The sequence below is a fragment of the Plasmodium knowlesi genome (assembly GCF_000006355.2).
Source record: "Plasmodium knowlesi strain H genome assembly, chromosome: 11".
NCBI lineage: Eukaryota > Apicomplexa > Aconoidasida > Haemosporida > Plasmodiidae > Plasmodium > Plasmodium knowlesi.
In genome coordinates, this window is record NC_011912.2 from 1482883 (window position 1) to 1497355 (window position 14473).

The 14473-nt window shown below is 40.1% G+C and overlaps 5 protein-coding genes across 5 annotated transcripts; 3 read left to right on the forward strand and 2 right to left on the reverse strand.

The window, feature by feature from the left end:
• Positions 1-619: 619 nt before the first annotated feature.
• On the forward strand, positions 620-2513 carry PKNH_1131800 (rhomboid protease ROM10, putative; the record flags this gene model as incomplete). The annotated part of the gene is made up of 8 exons (XM_002261454.2): positions 620-867; positions 1057-1165; positions 1298-1344; positions 1461-1548; positions 1725-1837; positions 1982-2031; positions 2181-2259; positions 2423-2513. 8 exons carry the CDS (start codon positions 620-622, stop codon positions 2511-2513), a joined length of 825 nt encoding a protein of 274 aa, XP_002261490.1.
• A 505-nt stretch (positions 2514-3018) lies between these two features.
• Positions 3019-3960, reverse strand: PKNH_1131900 (malate dehydrogenase, putative; the record flags this gene model as incomplete). Its single annotated transcript, XM_002261455.1, has 1 exon — positions 3019-3960. The coding sequence occupies one exon, from the start codon at positions 3958-3960 to the stop codon at positions 3019-3021; it is 942 nt and encodes a 313-aa protein (XP_002261491.1).
• A 2090-nt stretch (positions 3961-6050) lies between these two features.
• Positions 6051-8608, forward strand: PKNH_1132000 (LMBR1 domain-containing protein, putative; the record flags this gene model as incomplete). Its single annotated transcript, XM_039114145.1, has 5 exons — positions 6051-7277; positions 7471-7578; positions 7792-7905; positions 8103-8182; positions 8374-8608. The coding sequence occupies 5 exons, from the start codon at positions 6051-6053 to the stop codon at positions 8606-8608; spliced, it is 1764 nt and encodes a 587-aa protein (XP_038969765.1).
• Positions 8609-9620: 1012 nt separating this feature from the next.
• Positions 9621-10199, reverse strand: PKNH_1132100 (60S ribosomal protein L27a, putative; the record flags this gene model as incomplete). The annotated part of the gene is made up of 2 exons (XM_002261457.1): positions 9621-9902; positions 10035-10199. 2 exons carry the CDS (start codon positions 10197-10199, stop codon positions 9621-9623), a joined length of 447 nt encoding a protein of 148 aa, XP_002261493.1.
• Positions 10200-13409: 3210 nt separating this feature from the next.
• On the forward strand, positions 13410-14185 carry PKNH_1132200 (conserved protein, unknown function; the record flags this gene model as incomplete). The annotated part of the gene is made up of 2 exons (XM_002261458.1): positions 13410-13413; positions 13569-14185. The coding sequence occupies 2 exons, from the start codon at positions 13410-13412 to the stop codon at positions 14183-14185; spliced, it is 621 nt and encodes a 206-aa protein (XP_002261494.1).
• Positions 14186-14473: the final 288 nt, after the last annotated feature.

Genomic DNA, 14473 nt, shown 5'->3' on the forward strand with positions numbered 1-14473 from the left:
TTCTCTGAGGGGGGAGCGCAAGAAAAATTGGTGCAGTAACACGAAGCAGATGAAATATGTGGAGGTGGAAAAGTCGCAGGCAGGAGCGATAAAAAAAAAAAAAAAAAAAAAATGACCGCGTTGCGACGGAGAAGTGACGTGGAGGCTAAAGTACTAGAAATTGCCACTTAGAAACGCTCTTCGTGTAAAGTGCAACTGCGCAAATTGTTTTAGGCGAATCCCAAAACACACCCTCATAGATAAGATAAGCTAGATAAACCCTTCCCCAGCGAGGTCACTCCCATTATACCATTTCCCTGGAGGCAGTTGTTTATAAGCTGATGAGCGCGAAACGGGAAGATAGTAATCCCATGCGTAGGCATATAAGGACGAATGTAGATGTATGCCATCATACCTATGCAGATATATAAAACCACCCTTTGATAACTTGCCCCATTTTTCTATTATATTATTTCATCCATCCCTGCAATTGCAGTTGTGTTCTTGTGAGATATTTCTCTCGTCCTTCTTTTCTCCTCCTTCCTTTTTCCTCCTTCCTTTTTCCTTCCGTTGGAGATTCTCAACTTTCGTTTCGAGAAAGTATATGTAGTAGATTACCCCATTCAGAGAATAAAACAAAATGAACTTCTTTTCTAACGCATCCAACAACTCCAAGTTCAGCAAATCCAAAGATGGGAGCTTGCTCACGTGTAAATATACTATGTCCTTTAACAAGACGTTCAAGAAGGACATTGCATTCATTCAGATTTTATTTCCGTCCCTTACTGTGAAGAGTATTACGACTTCCTTTTTCCTGCTCCTTTATTTTGCCTTCTTTATTTTGAATGTGTGCAATTTTGACAGGGGGGCCCCCCTCTATCTAAGCGAGTAAGGAGAGCGAACCGACTAACAAGAGAGAGTTATACTTCTTACTGGGTGGTGTTACTCCTGATCTGTACCAAAATGGTGGAAACTGACGTCCTCTTTTTTTTTTTTTTTTTTTTTTTTTTTTTTCGTAACTTCTTTATACGTAGTAACTATCTTCACTTGGTCGATCCTTTATTCCTCTCCCTGCAGACCTGTGTTGAAACAATATGGCATGAGCAGGAATTCCGTTACGAACAACCACCAGTATTACAAATTATTGACGGCCACCTTTCTCCACTCCAACGTTTGGAACTTAATAGTGAGTAGAAAGATTCGCTCGGTTAAGAAGACCATGCTTCCTTTACTGCACATCTGCCGAACTGCGCTTGAAGGAATTTTAACTTGTGAGGCAATTTTTTTTTTTTTTTTTAAATCTCTTTCCCCATTACAGATTAATGCGTACTATCTAATGAACATAGGAATTATCGTCGAGAAGAGGTAAAAGATGAGCACAGAAAGTTGCAAAGAAGCAACACTGTGAAGCTGTATCTAGAAAATTTACTTTGGTAATCTCTTCCTACAATTCTGTACCTTTCACCCATCCTCCCATGCAGCTACGGGAAGACACATTACATGGGCATAATGATTTTAAGTGCTCTTTGTGGGAACTTGCTCCTCTGTGCTACTTCCAATTGCGGGAGCGTAAGATGAGACTGAGTTTTCCCACTACTATGGACGGGAGAAAATATAACTTTCTCCGTTTTAAAATTCCTAAAGGAATTCACCCTCGGAAGGAATGCTCATTTGTACCTCTTGAATTTGTTACACCCTCCCCTTCACTCTTTTTTTTTTTTTTTTTTTTTTTTTTTTTTTTTTAGGTCTACATGGGAATTAGCACAATTTTGTCCGGATTCATGGGCCTCTTTCTGCAGGAAATTGTTGAAAACTACAAGAAATTGACGGACAGATGGAGCATCATTGGGAACTACGTGTAAGTGTGATGTGTGGCTATGGCAGTTTCGCTTAGCAAAAAGTTGGCTAGCAGTCTTTGTTTTCTTTGCATTTTCGCTAGCTCAACCCTCTGAGATTGTATATCTTTCCTTTTTTTTTTTTTTTTTTTTTTTTAACTTTTCAGATTTGCATTGCTGTCCCTTTATTTGACCATATCGATGTTTTCTTTTAATGGTAAGGACAAGAGAGAGAAGTGGATGCGTGGCCGTTTGATGTTTTAACAACTTTTTTTTTTTTTTTTTTTTTTTTTTTCCCAACTATTTTTCGGTGCCGTTTTATTTGGATCTCGCCAATTTACCTTGCTCCGCTATTCCCACTTGCAGGAAACATCTTGGGAAACCTCGGAGGGATTTTCGGTGGTTTCTGTTATCCATACCTCACTAAAAAGGACACCTTCCACGGGTAAGCGAAGGAGTGGCCAACGCAGGGCATCGAGGTCGAATGTGCTAGCTGAACATCTGGCTGCAAAATATGCAGTTGTCACCACAAGTTGGGAGGAATGACGGAATATTATTAACTGGTTGAGTAATGATTACCCAATATGGGCGTTCCACACATTTTACAGGCAGGAGAAGAAAGTGAGACTTACCCTGGCCGTTCTGTTGACACTACTCCTGAGTTCAACCCTGATCAGTTTGATTGTAGCCAAGTGTTAAGTGTCGGATAGAAGACGTGCAAGCCATGTGATTTATTTGTCTTAGCTCCACATTCGCTTCCATTTTGGTATCGTTAATTTTTGAAAGTCGCGTTCACGCGAAATGTTTTTTTTTTTTTCCTTTCCCCCGCATGATTCAATGTGAGTCGTTTTTTTGTGGTGTTTCTTTTTTTTTCTGTTGTCATATCTTGTAAACGTGATATGCGAAAAAAAAAAAAAAAAAAAAAAAAAAACTACCAACTTAAACGTGGGAAGAAATGAAAGTAAACACACAGAGCAGTGCTTATCGCACCCCTTGTTCGGGTATGATATGCTGGCACTTTAATGCGCACCGTTGTGTATAAGGGGGTTGGCGCGGCACGGGGTCCACTTTCAGCTGCATCACTTTGCTATGAATTTTGCTTGTGTCTACCACATGTAGACTTTCGCACACTGAGCGAAGGGAAGCGGTGGAAGGGAGGCACCAATGTGTTGCCGCTGAGAGGTGCACCGATTTGTGCGCCTTCTCAGTTGATGAGCGCAAAGGCCTTCTGTGTGTGTTCGTGAACAAAGGAAATAGACTTGTCGTAGAGCTCCTGCTCCTCCTTAGTAAGCGCAAACTCGATTGCCTTGGCACCACTGCTATTGATAATGGCTGTAGATCCAACATACAAGTTAGAGCAGTTGTAAAGACCATTCAGGTAAACAGCACAAGTGTACAACTGGCTCTCATTGTACAAATAGGATTTAATCATCTTCACGATAGCAGCAGCGGGGGAAAAGGTGGCAGACGATTTAGAGAGCTTAATAATTTCTGCACCCATATCTCTGGTCTTTTTAATAATATCATTAATTTCTTCATTCGTTATGAGTTTTTTTTCTATAAAGTCTGATAAGGGGATACCTGAAACGGAGCAGTATCTCTTCAAAGGGACCATGAGATCTCCATGTCCTCCCAACAGAACCAGATTCACATTCTCCGGAGCGACATTTAGCTTTTCTCCTAAGAGAGATCTAAAACGAGAAGTATCCAAAATCCCAGCCATTCCGCAAATTTTCTCATAAGGAAGTCCACTATATTTATGAAAAACATTTACCATAATATCAAGGGGATTACTAACACATATAACGAAGGCATTTGGACTGTATAACTTTACTGACTCAGCGACGCTCTTCATAATTTTTCCATTTATTCCAATTAAATCTTCTCTGGTCATGCCTTCTTTCCTTTGCACACCTGCTGTGATGACAATTACATCGGAGTCCTTGATATCCTCTACGTTATTGGTACCCACTATTTTTTTGTTTACTCCTACGATGGTGCTAAAGTGCTTCAAATCGAGACTCTTCCCCTGTGGCACACCTTGCATTACGTCGTAAAGAACAATGTCTCCAATATTTTCCATCAAGATCAATTGGCCCACGATGGTTCCAATTTGTCCGCTTCCTATCATGGAAATTTTTGTCATTTTGTCCAAACGGTGTGTGAAACGGGAGGTAAGATTTTTTACACGGTATGTGTGGTCCTACAGGTGAGAAGGTAAAGCGGTGACACAGAGCGGTTATATGTGTTGTGTGCAGTGGAGAGAAATGTTTGCTTGTATGGAGGGGGATGGAAATAAATCGGAAGTATGATAAAAGAAAGAAAAAGGACCAAATAAATTCCCTCTTCCTTTGCACCTCCTTCCTTTTCCTTATCCCACTCTCCGTGCCAACTTCACAACATCCCGTGATACGTCGAATTCTCCCAGCACTTTCTCGTGTACCATATATATATATATATATATATATGTGCGTGTGCAGAAAACAATTCGCCTGAACAAGCAAGGTACTTTTGGTATTTTATTAATTTTTTTTTTTTTTTTTTTCCTACCTGTGTATCTCTGTGTGGTTTGAGGATGTACCTACTTCTGGCTTTGGCGCGGGAAAGCGAAAATGGTGTAGCAATTGGTGAAATTTGTTTTTTCACTCGATGGTGTTATTTCGCATGACAAGGTTACTTGTGTTACAAGGTTACTTGTGTGACAAGGTTATTTGTGTGACAAAGTTATCTGTGTGACAAAGTTATTTGTGTGACAAAGTTATTTGTTGACACGGTCAATTTGCACGTAAGGCTCTTCCTCTTCGCAGCGTATTTTTTATTTCCACCATCATTTTTTAAAACACGATTAACACCCCTAGGCCGACAAGGGACCACAATCGCGGCACTTTAAAGAGGAAGTGTTCCAGCTCTCCACCCCACCGTGCCGTTTATTTTTTGCACCTCCTTGTGACCATTTGGTAATTAGTCAAAACGGAGTCAAGGAGAAGGTGATAAAATTGCCATCATGGGTGGATAATATGAGAGCACATATTAATGCACTTAAAAAAAAAAAAAAAAAAAAAAACTTGAGTGAAAATATTCTCTCCAAAAAGCGAACATGCGCACTTCCTGCATAATCACCCCTCCTAGCATATTTATGCGATGATTTTTTTTTCATTTTTCTATCAAAACAAAATGTAGCATGTAGGAAAAGGGGGGGGAGGTGTAAACAAATTTCCCATTTGAGTCTGCCCCCTCCCCCCAGGGCTATTGCACCCAACAGTTCTACATATAACCGCAGGGGGCATAAAATGGTTCGTCTTCAGTTTCTTCATACATTAAACATGTCGCATCTTAGCGCGTTAAAGTTTCCAATTGGAATAATGAAATCTCGAAAGGGGAAAAAAAAAATGTCACCCGTTTTTCTAAATGGAGAGGGGGATCTCCATCTACACGTCTTACAGGTATCTTCAACGTAACGGTATTTTTTATTTATTTCCTTTTCCCTATTCCCATGGTTCATCATTAAAATGGTCAGAAGATGCAGCTTGGCGACAGAAGGAGTAGAGCAAAGGTTCTATCTCTGTTCGGTCTGTGTCTTTGTCTACGCCGCGTTGTGCTGGACATGATGGCGTTGCATGGCATGTCATGGTATGTTTTTTTTTTTTTTTTTTTTTTTTTTTTTTTTTTTCAACTAGCCATTTTTTTTAAAAAAAAAAAAAAAAAAAAAAAAATGAACTGAATAATTCTACTCGTCGAACATCCGCATATTGGCGGAAGGTAGGATAAGGAACTCCCACGTTGAACTTTTAAATTTTTTTTTTCCTGCCTTAGAGTTACTCTGCGGTTGCGCTTTTACGTCAAAATATGCGTTAATTTTTCGCCACCTTTGGGATTTGCAACTTGGCAACCCCTCATTTTCTGGTTTGGAAAAAGTGGAAAGAAACATCCGACGGAGTGAAGCCATCCAATTATTGCCATGCAATTATACACAATCGATTAAATGCAGTAAATTTAAAATCCAGTTAATTTTAAATCCAGTACATTTTAAAGCTAATCAATTTCCAACAGATCCAACCTAAATCAGCGGCGATTCGCCGCTGGGCATTCCAACAAAGGTTGGAAGCGAAAAGTTCACCTCCCCATTTGGAGTCACTCCAATTCCGCAGTCTACAACAGTGTTGACGCATACATTCGTAGGAGCGTGCGCGCAGTGGCCTATTGGAAGTCTCTATCCCCTTCCCCTAATCCTGCAAGATGCATGTGTATATCCTCTTGGCCCTGCTCGTCGGGTATGTGGCCGCCACGGGGGTGGTAGGGTGGAGGTTCCTAAGGATATATTGCCACAAAGACGAGAGAAATAATTTTCTAAATATAACAATAAGGCTCGTCATCATAATGGGGTACATACAATGCATGGGGATGATAATCATCGTACCAGCCGTAGCCCAAGTGGCTTCTTTTCCCAAAATGAAGGAGCATTTCAACCCGAACTTTATGTGCAAAATCATATACGCCATTTTCGGGATCTACGTATTTATCATAACACCATGTTTAGCAGTGATCTATTCGCATGTAGGAGAGGTGTCCCACACAGATCAGTATGCAAGTGAACCAAACAAACGAAGAATTAAGCACTGGGGGAGATACATCAGAAAGATATGTACACATAGAACAAGCGCCATCTGCAAAAACGTACTTCTCATGTGGATAGTCTCTATTACTCTGTCATGCTGCATCTTGTTTTTAACCTACTTACATTTTCACAAAATCAGATTGTCTTTAAATGCACATAGCTGTACACAGTGGTATCCCTACTTAGAGGAGACCATGAGAAAGAAATTACTCTCCTTGAATTTGAAGAATATAAAGATGTGCCAAAATGTGGGAAATGAAAACATTCCAATTGTCTTCAATTTAAATTTCAATGACTATGTGATTATGTTTGTCTCGTTGATGGGTTCTATCGTCTTGGCCGTCTACGTGGGCGTCGGACTGGTATCCCTTCCGCTTGGTTTATTGTTTTCCGCTGTGAGTCGCTATCGGGGGGGAGAAGCCACTCCTGCAATTAAAGTTACGAACGCGGACGAACGAAGGGAAGACATATTCAAGGATCAGCTCATTCGCATCAACAGAAAGGCAGAAGATCTTCTACAGGTTACCCAAGAGGTAGAACTCAGCAGAGAGCAAACATGCAAGTCGAATTATATCAAATCATTTCTTCAAAACATACAACATAAACGAGAGAAAAGGATTCTTAACTACATGGTGCACAGGCTAGTAGTCGATTATGAAAAATCTGTTTACCGTTATAATAATCCGACAAGTGTAACATCTTCTTATGGTTTCTTCCTCCTGGGTTTTTTTTTTTTACTCGCTAATGCATCTATAATTGTCTACCTTTACTTGTGCATCTTGAGGGGGTCTGCAGGACAGGGCAAGTTGACTAGCGGATGGCTTCTCCACTGGGACGCTACGCAGGAGGTACGTATATGGGAAGAGAGGGACTCATTCCTACATGTCTTCATCAGTACATGATATATGATCCGTTACCCAACGTTAGGCAACTTTTCCCTCACTGGTAATGAGCCCTAACTGTAACTAATTTTTTTTTTTTTTTTTTTTTTTTTTTTTTTTTTTTTTTCTACTCCACCTGCACACTACCACCACTTTGCAGCTCCTCGAACGGAAAGATTCACTTCCTCTTTCGTTGCTGATTTACCCCTTGGTGGCGTCCTACTTTCTCGTCTGCGCCTTTTCCGGATTTAACTACATCTGCCACAAGGTAAGCAAGTTGCGCTATTGGTTCATACACACAGAGGAAAGGGAAAAGTTTTTTTATTCTGCGCAGATGTGTACGTAATGTATATTGGAATGGCGAATCAGGCTATTGTGTCGATGCCACTCTATATTCTGTTCATCGTACCACCTTCTCCCCATGCGTGATTCCCCCATGTGACATTACCCCTCCTAATTATTTCTCCACTTTATATATAAGCTCAAGGTGGGACTTCTTTTGGCCCTCGAGAGGAAGAACACCTACTTGGATATCATTCTCCTGAACACTTGTCTCCTCATGTTTGTGTCGTCCGGAGCAGCCCTAATTATACTGGTAGGATCGACAATGAAATCGGTTTCCCGAGCGAGTTAAAAGCAAGTGAACGTTGTCTCAATGCCTCGGTGCTGTTACCCAAGCGGATAGGTGTCAAAGTATTGCACATCAAGAGAGTACAAGGGAATCGATTCCACGTCTAATGGATTATTCTCAACTAATGTCCCTCCTTCATGTTCCTCCTCCCCTACCTGCAGAGACTCTTCCCAGCGTATGCAAAGGAGCCATACGCATTTGCCTTTTTCGATTTGGCCTTGAAGAACCTCAGCATCATCGGGTGATACGAGCTAGCTGCGTTTTAAAATTTTGTTAATATGATTGAAACTGCTCCGAGGGGGGGGAATCTTTACAGCGCGCAGGACAAGTCCCCTCAACACCTTTATGCTGCATTTGCTGTTTTTTTTTTTTTTTTTTTTTTTTTTTTTTTTTTTCCACATCAATCCATTTGTACATTTGTTCACCCCACAGATACCTATACACAAGGAACGGCCTCCTTCATCTAATTCTAGTGGTCAGTGTACTAACGGTCCTGCTATTTTTCGTGCCAGAGGAGAGTGACTTATTTTCGGTGTTTATGCCAGCCACCTTTCGGAAGATACTAAACCAACCAGGGGAAGCCGACTCTGGCATAGTTTCGGACATCGAGTTAGAAGGACAGTTAGATGTCAATATAAAAAGGAAAACTACCGTCGACAAGTGCTGACAAATGTCCACTCGCCTCCCCCCCCCCAAAAAAAAAAAAAAAAAAAAAAAAATGAAAAATTAATTTATATAAATCGATCCGCATATAGATTGGAGGAAAAACAACTATTGAACATATCTGCTACGGAACAAACAATATACAAAGGAAAAAAATTGTGTCTCCCCTTCTACACAGCTACGTCAAATCCGACGTCTTTACGACATTTCGCGAATTACCCTTTCTATTTTATTGGTATATTTGTTTTACAATCCTTTGGATGGTAAGACAGAGAGGAAAGATGGTGTACATTGTCCACCCGAAGAGGGGAGAGATGTACCTAAGAAGAAAGACAACCCATCTAATATTATTATTATATGCACGCATTTTCGTGTTTACTTAGATGAGCAACAAAAGTTCCCTTTCTCTATATCAGAAGCATATTTTTGCAAATTGGACCTGTTCATTCCTTCCCACACAACAGTTACTACATTGCATTTTTGCATGTGAAAAGAAGACATGTTGTGTTTATATCCTTTCCCTATGTCTATATCGCGGGGACATGTCCCGCATTATCATTTGTATTTACTCCCGCGCTACCATTCAACCTTCATTCTCTGTTGATCAGTTTGTGGGCTTTCTCACATTGCCCAATCCCTCGTTCCTAAGGGATTCGATCTATATTTTCGCTTCAAATTTAAAGCGTATTTTTTTTTTTTTTTTTTTTTTTTTTTTTTTTTTAATTTTATGGCATTTTTAAGAGCGCTTAGTTTTTACACATTTGTTGGTCTGTTCGGACTTGTTCCTGCGCTCGGCAGGCCATATGAAATGTAAGAAGAAGGCATGCACACTAAGATGTACTTTACGTTGAAAAAGGTAAAAAATGAAAAATATCAACACTGATGATAATGGTAGCGTTAGCAGTGTTACGAGTGATTTTCCATCTTCTTTCCGTCTTCAATTCCTTTTTTCTTTTTCTTTTTCTTTTTCTTTTCCTTATTCCTTTTTTTTTTTTTTTCTTCTACTTTTGTGTCGCTTAGGCTACTAGTACGCATTGGCCCCCAACAGCCTTAATTTTTTTCTCGGCCACAGAGGAAAAGTATCTGGCCTTAACGACAATGGGCTGATTGTGCTTGAGCTTTCCATTTCCAAGAACCTTGAAGAAGCCCTTTCTGGTGACGTCTATCACTGGGGCAATGTTTTTATTTTCGAAAAATTCTTTTTTCTTTTCCTCTGGTAGGAGTCCCCACAGTTTGTCCACGTTTATGGTGGGACAGAACTTGCGGTTTTTGAGGAGGTTGAAGTGTCTCATTCCGACCTGGGGGAGAAAAAAAAAAAAAAAAAAAAGGGGGGGGGGGGGGGAATGAAGCACGCATTGTGACACGAGAGTTGCTTATGCGATACGAGCACATTAGCACAGGCACACTATGTCTCCCCCCACGGGGCTTACCTTTCCAAAGTAACCTGGGTGATACTTGTCGAAATTGATTCTCATGTGGTGCATACCACCAGCCTTTCCTCTTCCACCGGGGTGCTTTCTGTGCTTGCCAATACGACCATGACCGGCGGACACGTGTCCTCTCTTTTTCCTGTTCTTCTTAAATCGCGTTGCCATTTTGTGCTAACTGCTCGGGGGATGGAAAAAAAAAAAAAAAAAAAAAAAAAAGTTGAACAAGGGGGAAGAGCGTAAATAGGGGTTGCTTCTATTTTGTTTCGCACGGGGGGAGGGGGACACCCTGGTAAGATGATATCCACCATGTTCTTTAAACACTTCTGGCTAAGGAGGAATACCCCCCCCCCCTCTACCGTTCTATTTGCTTTAGTGCGGCCTCCCTCTTTTATATACATTTTTCCTTGGCGTTTTTTTTTTTTTTTTTTTTTATTATTTTAATTTTCATGCTATGCGGGATGCTTCTCCCCATTTTAGGCCCACTCATTTTCCCGTTGGGCATGCTTTCAAAATGGGCCGATTTTCCCTACTCTTTATCATCATCCCTCAGCCGCTCGCGAAAGATCACTTTTATTTTGCTCCCTTGACGAGGGGTACAACAACTTACCTTTTACGTTCCGTTGATTTGATTTCACTTCTGTGGAGTTGGTTGAAATTTCACGCTTTTGTGTTTTTCTGCGTTTTTCCGCGTTCCCCGCAAGGAATATTATATGCTACGTTAAATATTTTTTTTCATACAAAAAGTTCTATTCTCCCAAGCGTTTGCTATTCCTTATTTAGCGGCTGTGAAATGTGATGGGATTTCCTGCAATTTTTGAGTTTACTTTTTTTTTCCGCTAACTGTTGAGATGTTATATATTATCTGTTTTTTTTTTTTTTTTTTTTTTAATTATATATTATTTTATTTATTTTTTTTTTTTTACGTCCCTACAAATTCGCCGCATTAGGGGGGCATAAACCGCTTCTCTATTTGTCGTTTCTTAGCTTTATCCCCACGGGCACAACTGCGCCACACGGTGTATGCTTGCGGAATATCCTCTTGTACTTTTTTATGCGCTGCGGGTCCCTCATTTTTATCGCCCCCTGTTGGGTATTCCCCGTAAAATGGTGCCATAAGGGGTAAATCCCAAAATATCACTTTCGCCCTTCTGCACTTAAAAGTAAAAGGGTAAAAATAAGGCAAGAATTTTCTTCGTGGGGGAGAAACAAACTGGGCGCCCACCCAATAACGCTCCTTATTCAACCCTACCATAATGCAAAAAAGGGTTACAAAAAAAAAAAAAAAAAAATTGAACAGGCAACACTTGTTAAGATAAATTATTCCGTTATGCCCCGCCCTTACAAGGGTTTTGTATGCTTCCATTTTTTCCCCCCCAAAATGGATTTCTTAAAAAGATGTTTTAAAGCATTAAAAAAAAAAAATAGTCCTCCTATCCGTACCCCTCCCTAAGTAGGCTCACTCTGTACAAAAATACAAATAACATGACAATGCGAATTTGGGAAAAATGCAAATGGAACAAAACGTTCTGTTGTCAGCAAACACAACAGCGCTCAAATATTTGTCCCCTCTAAATGTTGCAGCTATTTGAAAAAAATTACCTGAACAGGTCAGCAAAAAAAAAAAAAAAAAAAAAAATATATATATATATATATATATTTGATGAGTTCTTCCCCCATACGAAATACTCCTACGTGCATACACACACATATTAACCTTTTTAAAACATGACGGAGAGTGAGAAATCCTTAAAATTTGTGACTCAACCCCATGTTATGTGGCAGAACGGGAATGTGAAACAATTCCGCGGTTACGAGCAGCATTCACATTTGCTACATTCTGTTGAATGGTGAGCATAAATCACTGTCACTCTGACAAAAACATTGTGGATGCCCCAGATCGGTGAACTTTTTTGGCGAACAAACTTGTGTGCCCGTGTTGCTCCGGGTGTTTCCTGTTCGCATATTCACGCATATAAAATATTTGGGAAAGTGGGATGAACTTCACACATTTCACTAATCCAGATGCCCATTTCAGAGGAAATGTTTAACCCTGCGATAATGAAACGTATAACCGGAATGGCAAAAATAATTCCTTGTAACGTTCATCTTTTAATGAGAACGTGAAGATGGTAACGTCAATTGGTATTTATAAAGAGGGGTTTATGTCTACCCTTTTAGGGGGGAAACAAAAGGAATGAGAAAAATTTGCGAAATTGTCACTCTGTTTTGAGGATTATCAAATGGTATGTTGCTTGGGGGTGCTTTGTCATGTTGTTAATTTTTTTTATTTTATTTTACTTCTCATTGCAGAAGGTTGTTCTATTATGATAACGCCATCTGCACCTCCTGTTTCAAGCGCTACATTTTGGTAAAAGGCGAGAAAGTGTCTATTCTTTCCACAAGAAAAAGGTTTTTTCGTAACGGTGATTGGTTGTGTGAATGGCCTAGGAACAGCCTTTCCAAAATGATAAAGGAAGAAAAAAAAAAAAAAAAAAAAAAAAATTCCTCACACAAATGGAATGATGCGTCTATATTTGCCCTACGAAAAAATATGAAAAATGGAAAAGCTTCTTCCCTTCCAACTGATAATGTTTTTACCCATTTGCACACCTTTGTCCACTCACCAATTGGTATGCGCATTTTTGTAGCATTCCATGGCGTGTTTCTTTTGTTTTCTTACCACATATGCTTGTATAAATGAGGAGAAGGGCGGTATGCTCCCCTGAACGTACGTTTGCTCGTACACCCAGAATCCACCATTCTGTTGTGTCAAGCGTTAGCGTCCCCCTTCCACGCACCCATTGCGCGTGGTGTTTCGACGGCATATATCACCTTAAATCCTATAACAATTTCTGGCGCTACTATATGAATAAGAGAAAAAAGAAAGAAAAAAAAAAACTTTTTCCATTAATCCGTTTTCGTCATTTTTTAGTGTAAGCGCTAACGTATGCGTGCCCCTATTATGATCAAACGGGCGGTCGGAAATTGCGGAATTTTTTTTTTTTTTTCTCCTTTATCATTTTCTTGGCACTATTATTTAATAACTTTATGTAACCGCCACACGTTTCGACATGCGCAAACGATTACCACCCGCTAGCAATATAGTGACAGTAATAATAACATATATATATATTTTTTCTTTTTTTTCTTTTTTTTTTGTAAAAGGGAAGCTACGCCAAAGCTTCGTTGTACAGGTTTTGCACTTGCCAATTTTTGGCTGATCTGGCGATTTCTCCTCCCCCTGCTCCAGTATTTCACTATTCCACGGCCCCCTCCCGTTCCGCCGCTCCATTCTTCTTTCGCCGTAACGGCGTTCGTTGCCTTACTGTAGGTTTCATTTTCCTTTGAAGCTCCCCCCCCCCTGTGGCGTTCACAATGGGTAAGTTATTCGCCGTGGGCAGATGGCCATAGAAAAGGCGATCAGATTATGGGTCCCACCTTCTTCGGGGGGCAATTATGTGGACACAACTCTCCCATCATTACTCACATAAGGGCATGCGTGTATACATCCTGGGTTCCATTTCTTGCACGCAGATAAAAGTAACAGCGAGGTGGACGACTGGACAGAGTGGCTCAATGACGAGGAGGAAAAAAGAGAAGATTTTAATCTTGACTCAACAGGCAAGGATGAAGCGTTGAAGAAAAAAATTTTACAAAACAATGTGGACGACATAGCAGACTTTCTAGGAATAGACGATGACGATGAGGAAAAAAAAAAAAAAAAAAAAAAAAATGAACAAAGTGATGCCCCAGTTAAGAGTAAACAGCAAGAAAAAATTATAACCCTCGAGAGCACCCCACTGAATTCTATAAAGGACTGTGAAACCTTAGGGGAAATTTTGGCATCGAGAATACAGGAAAGTAAAGCAAAGAGTGTAGCCATAGAAAGGCTGCTCTCAATTATCCTTCCTGCATGCGAAGGTAAGTTAGAGGATAAAGAACTGCAAAGTATCAACAGAAAGATCCAAGAACTTATCGAAAAGAGGGAGAAGAAGAAAAGGTATGCTCTCATAAATAAAAAAAAGCCCAATGAGGTCAAGAACGCTCTTAAAAATTATAAGGACGAGGTCGACATGATTTATGGTGACTTGTCTTACGATGAGGAGGATTATGAAAATGAGGATGCGGAGGAATTCGCCGAAGAGTATTAGCGTCGTTGTTTCCGCTTTTCCTCTTTTCCTCTTTTCCTCTTTATCGGTCTTACGACTACCTCCTTTTATGTATGCCCTTTTTTTTGGCACTTCCCCCCCCCCCCCTCTAACCTTTTTGTTAAAAAAAAAAAAAAACTAATTAAAAGCTAAAAAATTAATGTGCAATTTGGTTTATTGGTGGGTGAGCGTCACGTGACTGATTGGACGAACCAAGTGATAGGTTAAGACGGATTCATCGTTGCGAAATCCACGATGAAAAGTACAGGATAACAAAAAAAAAAAAAAAAA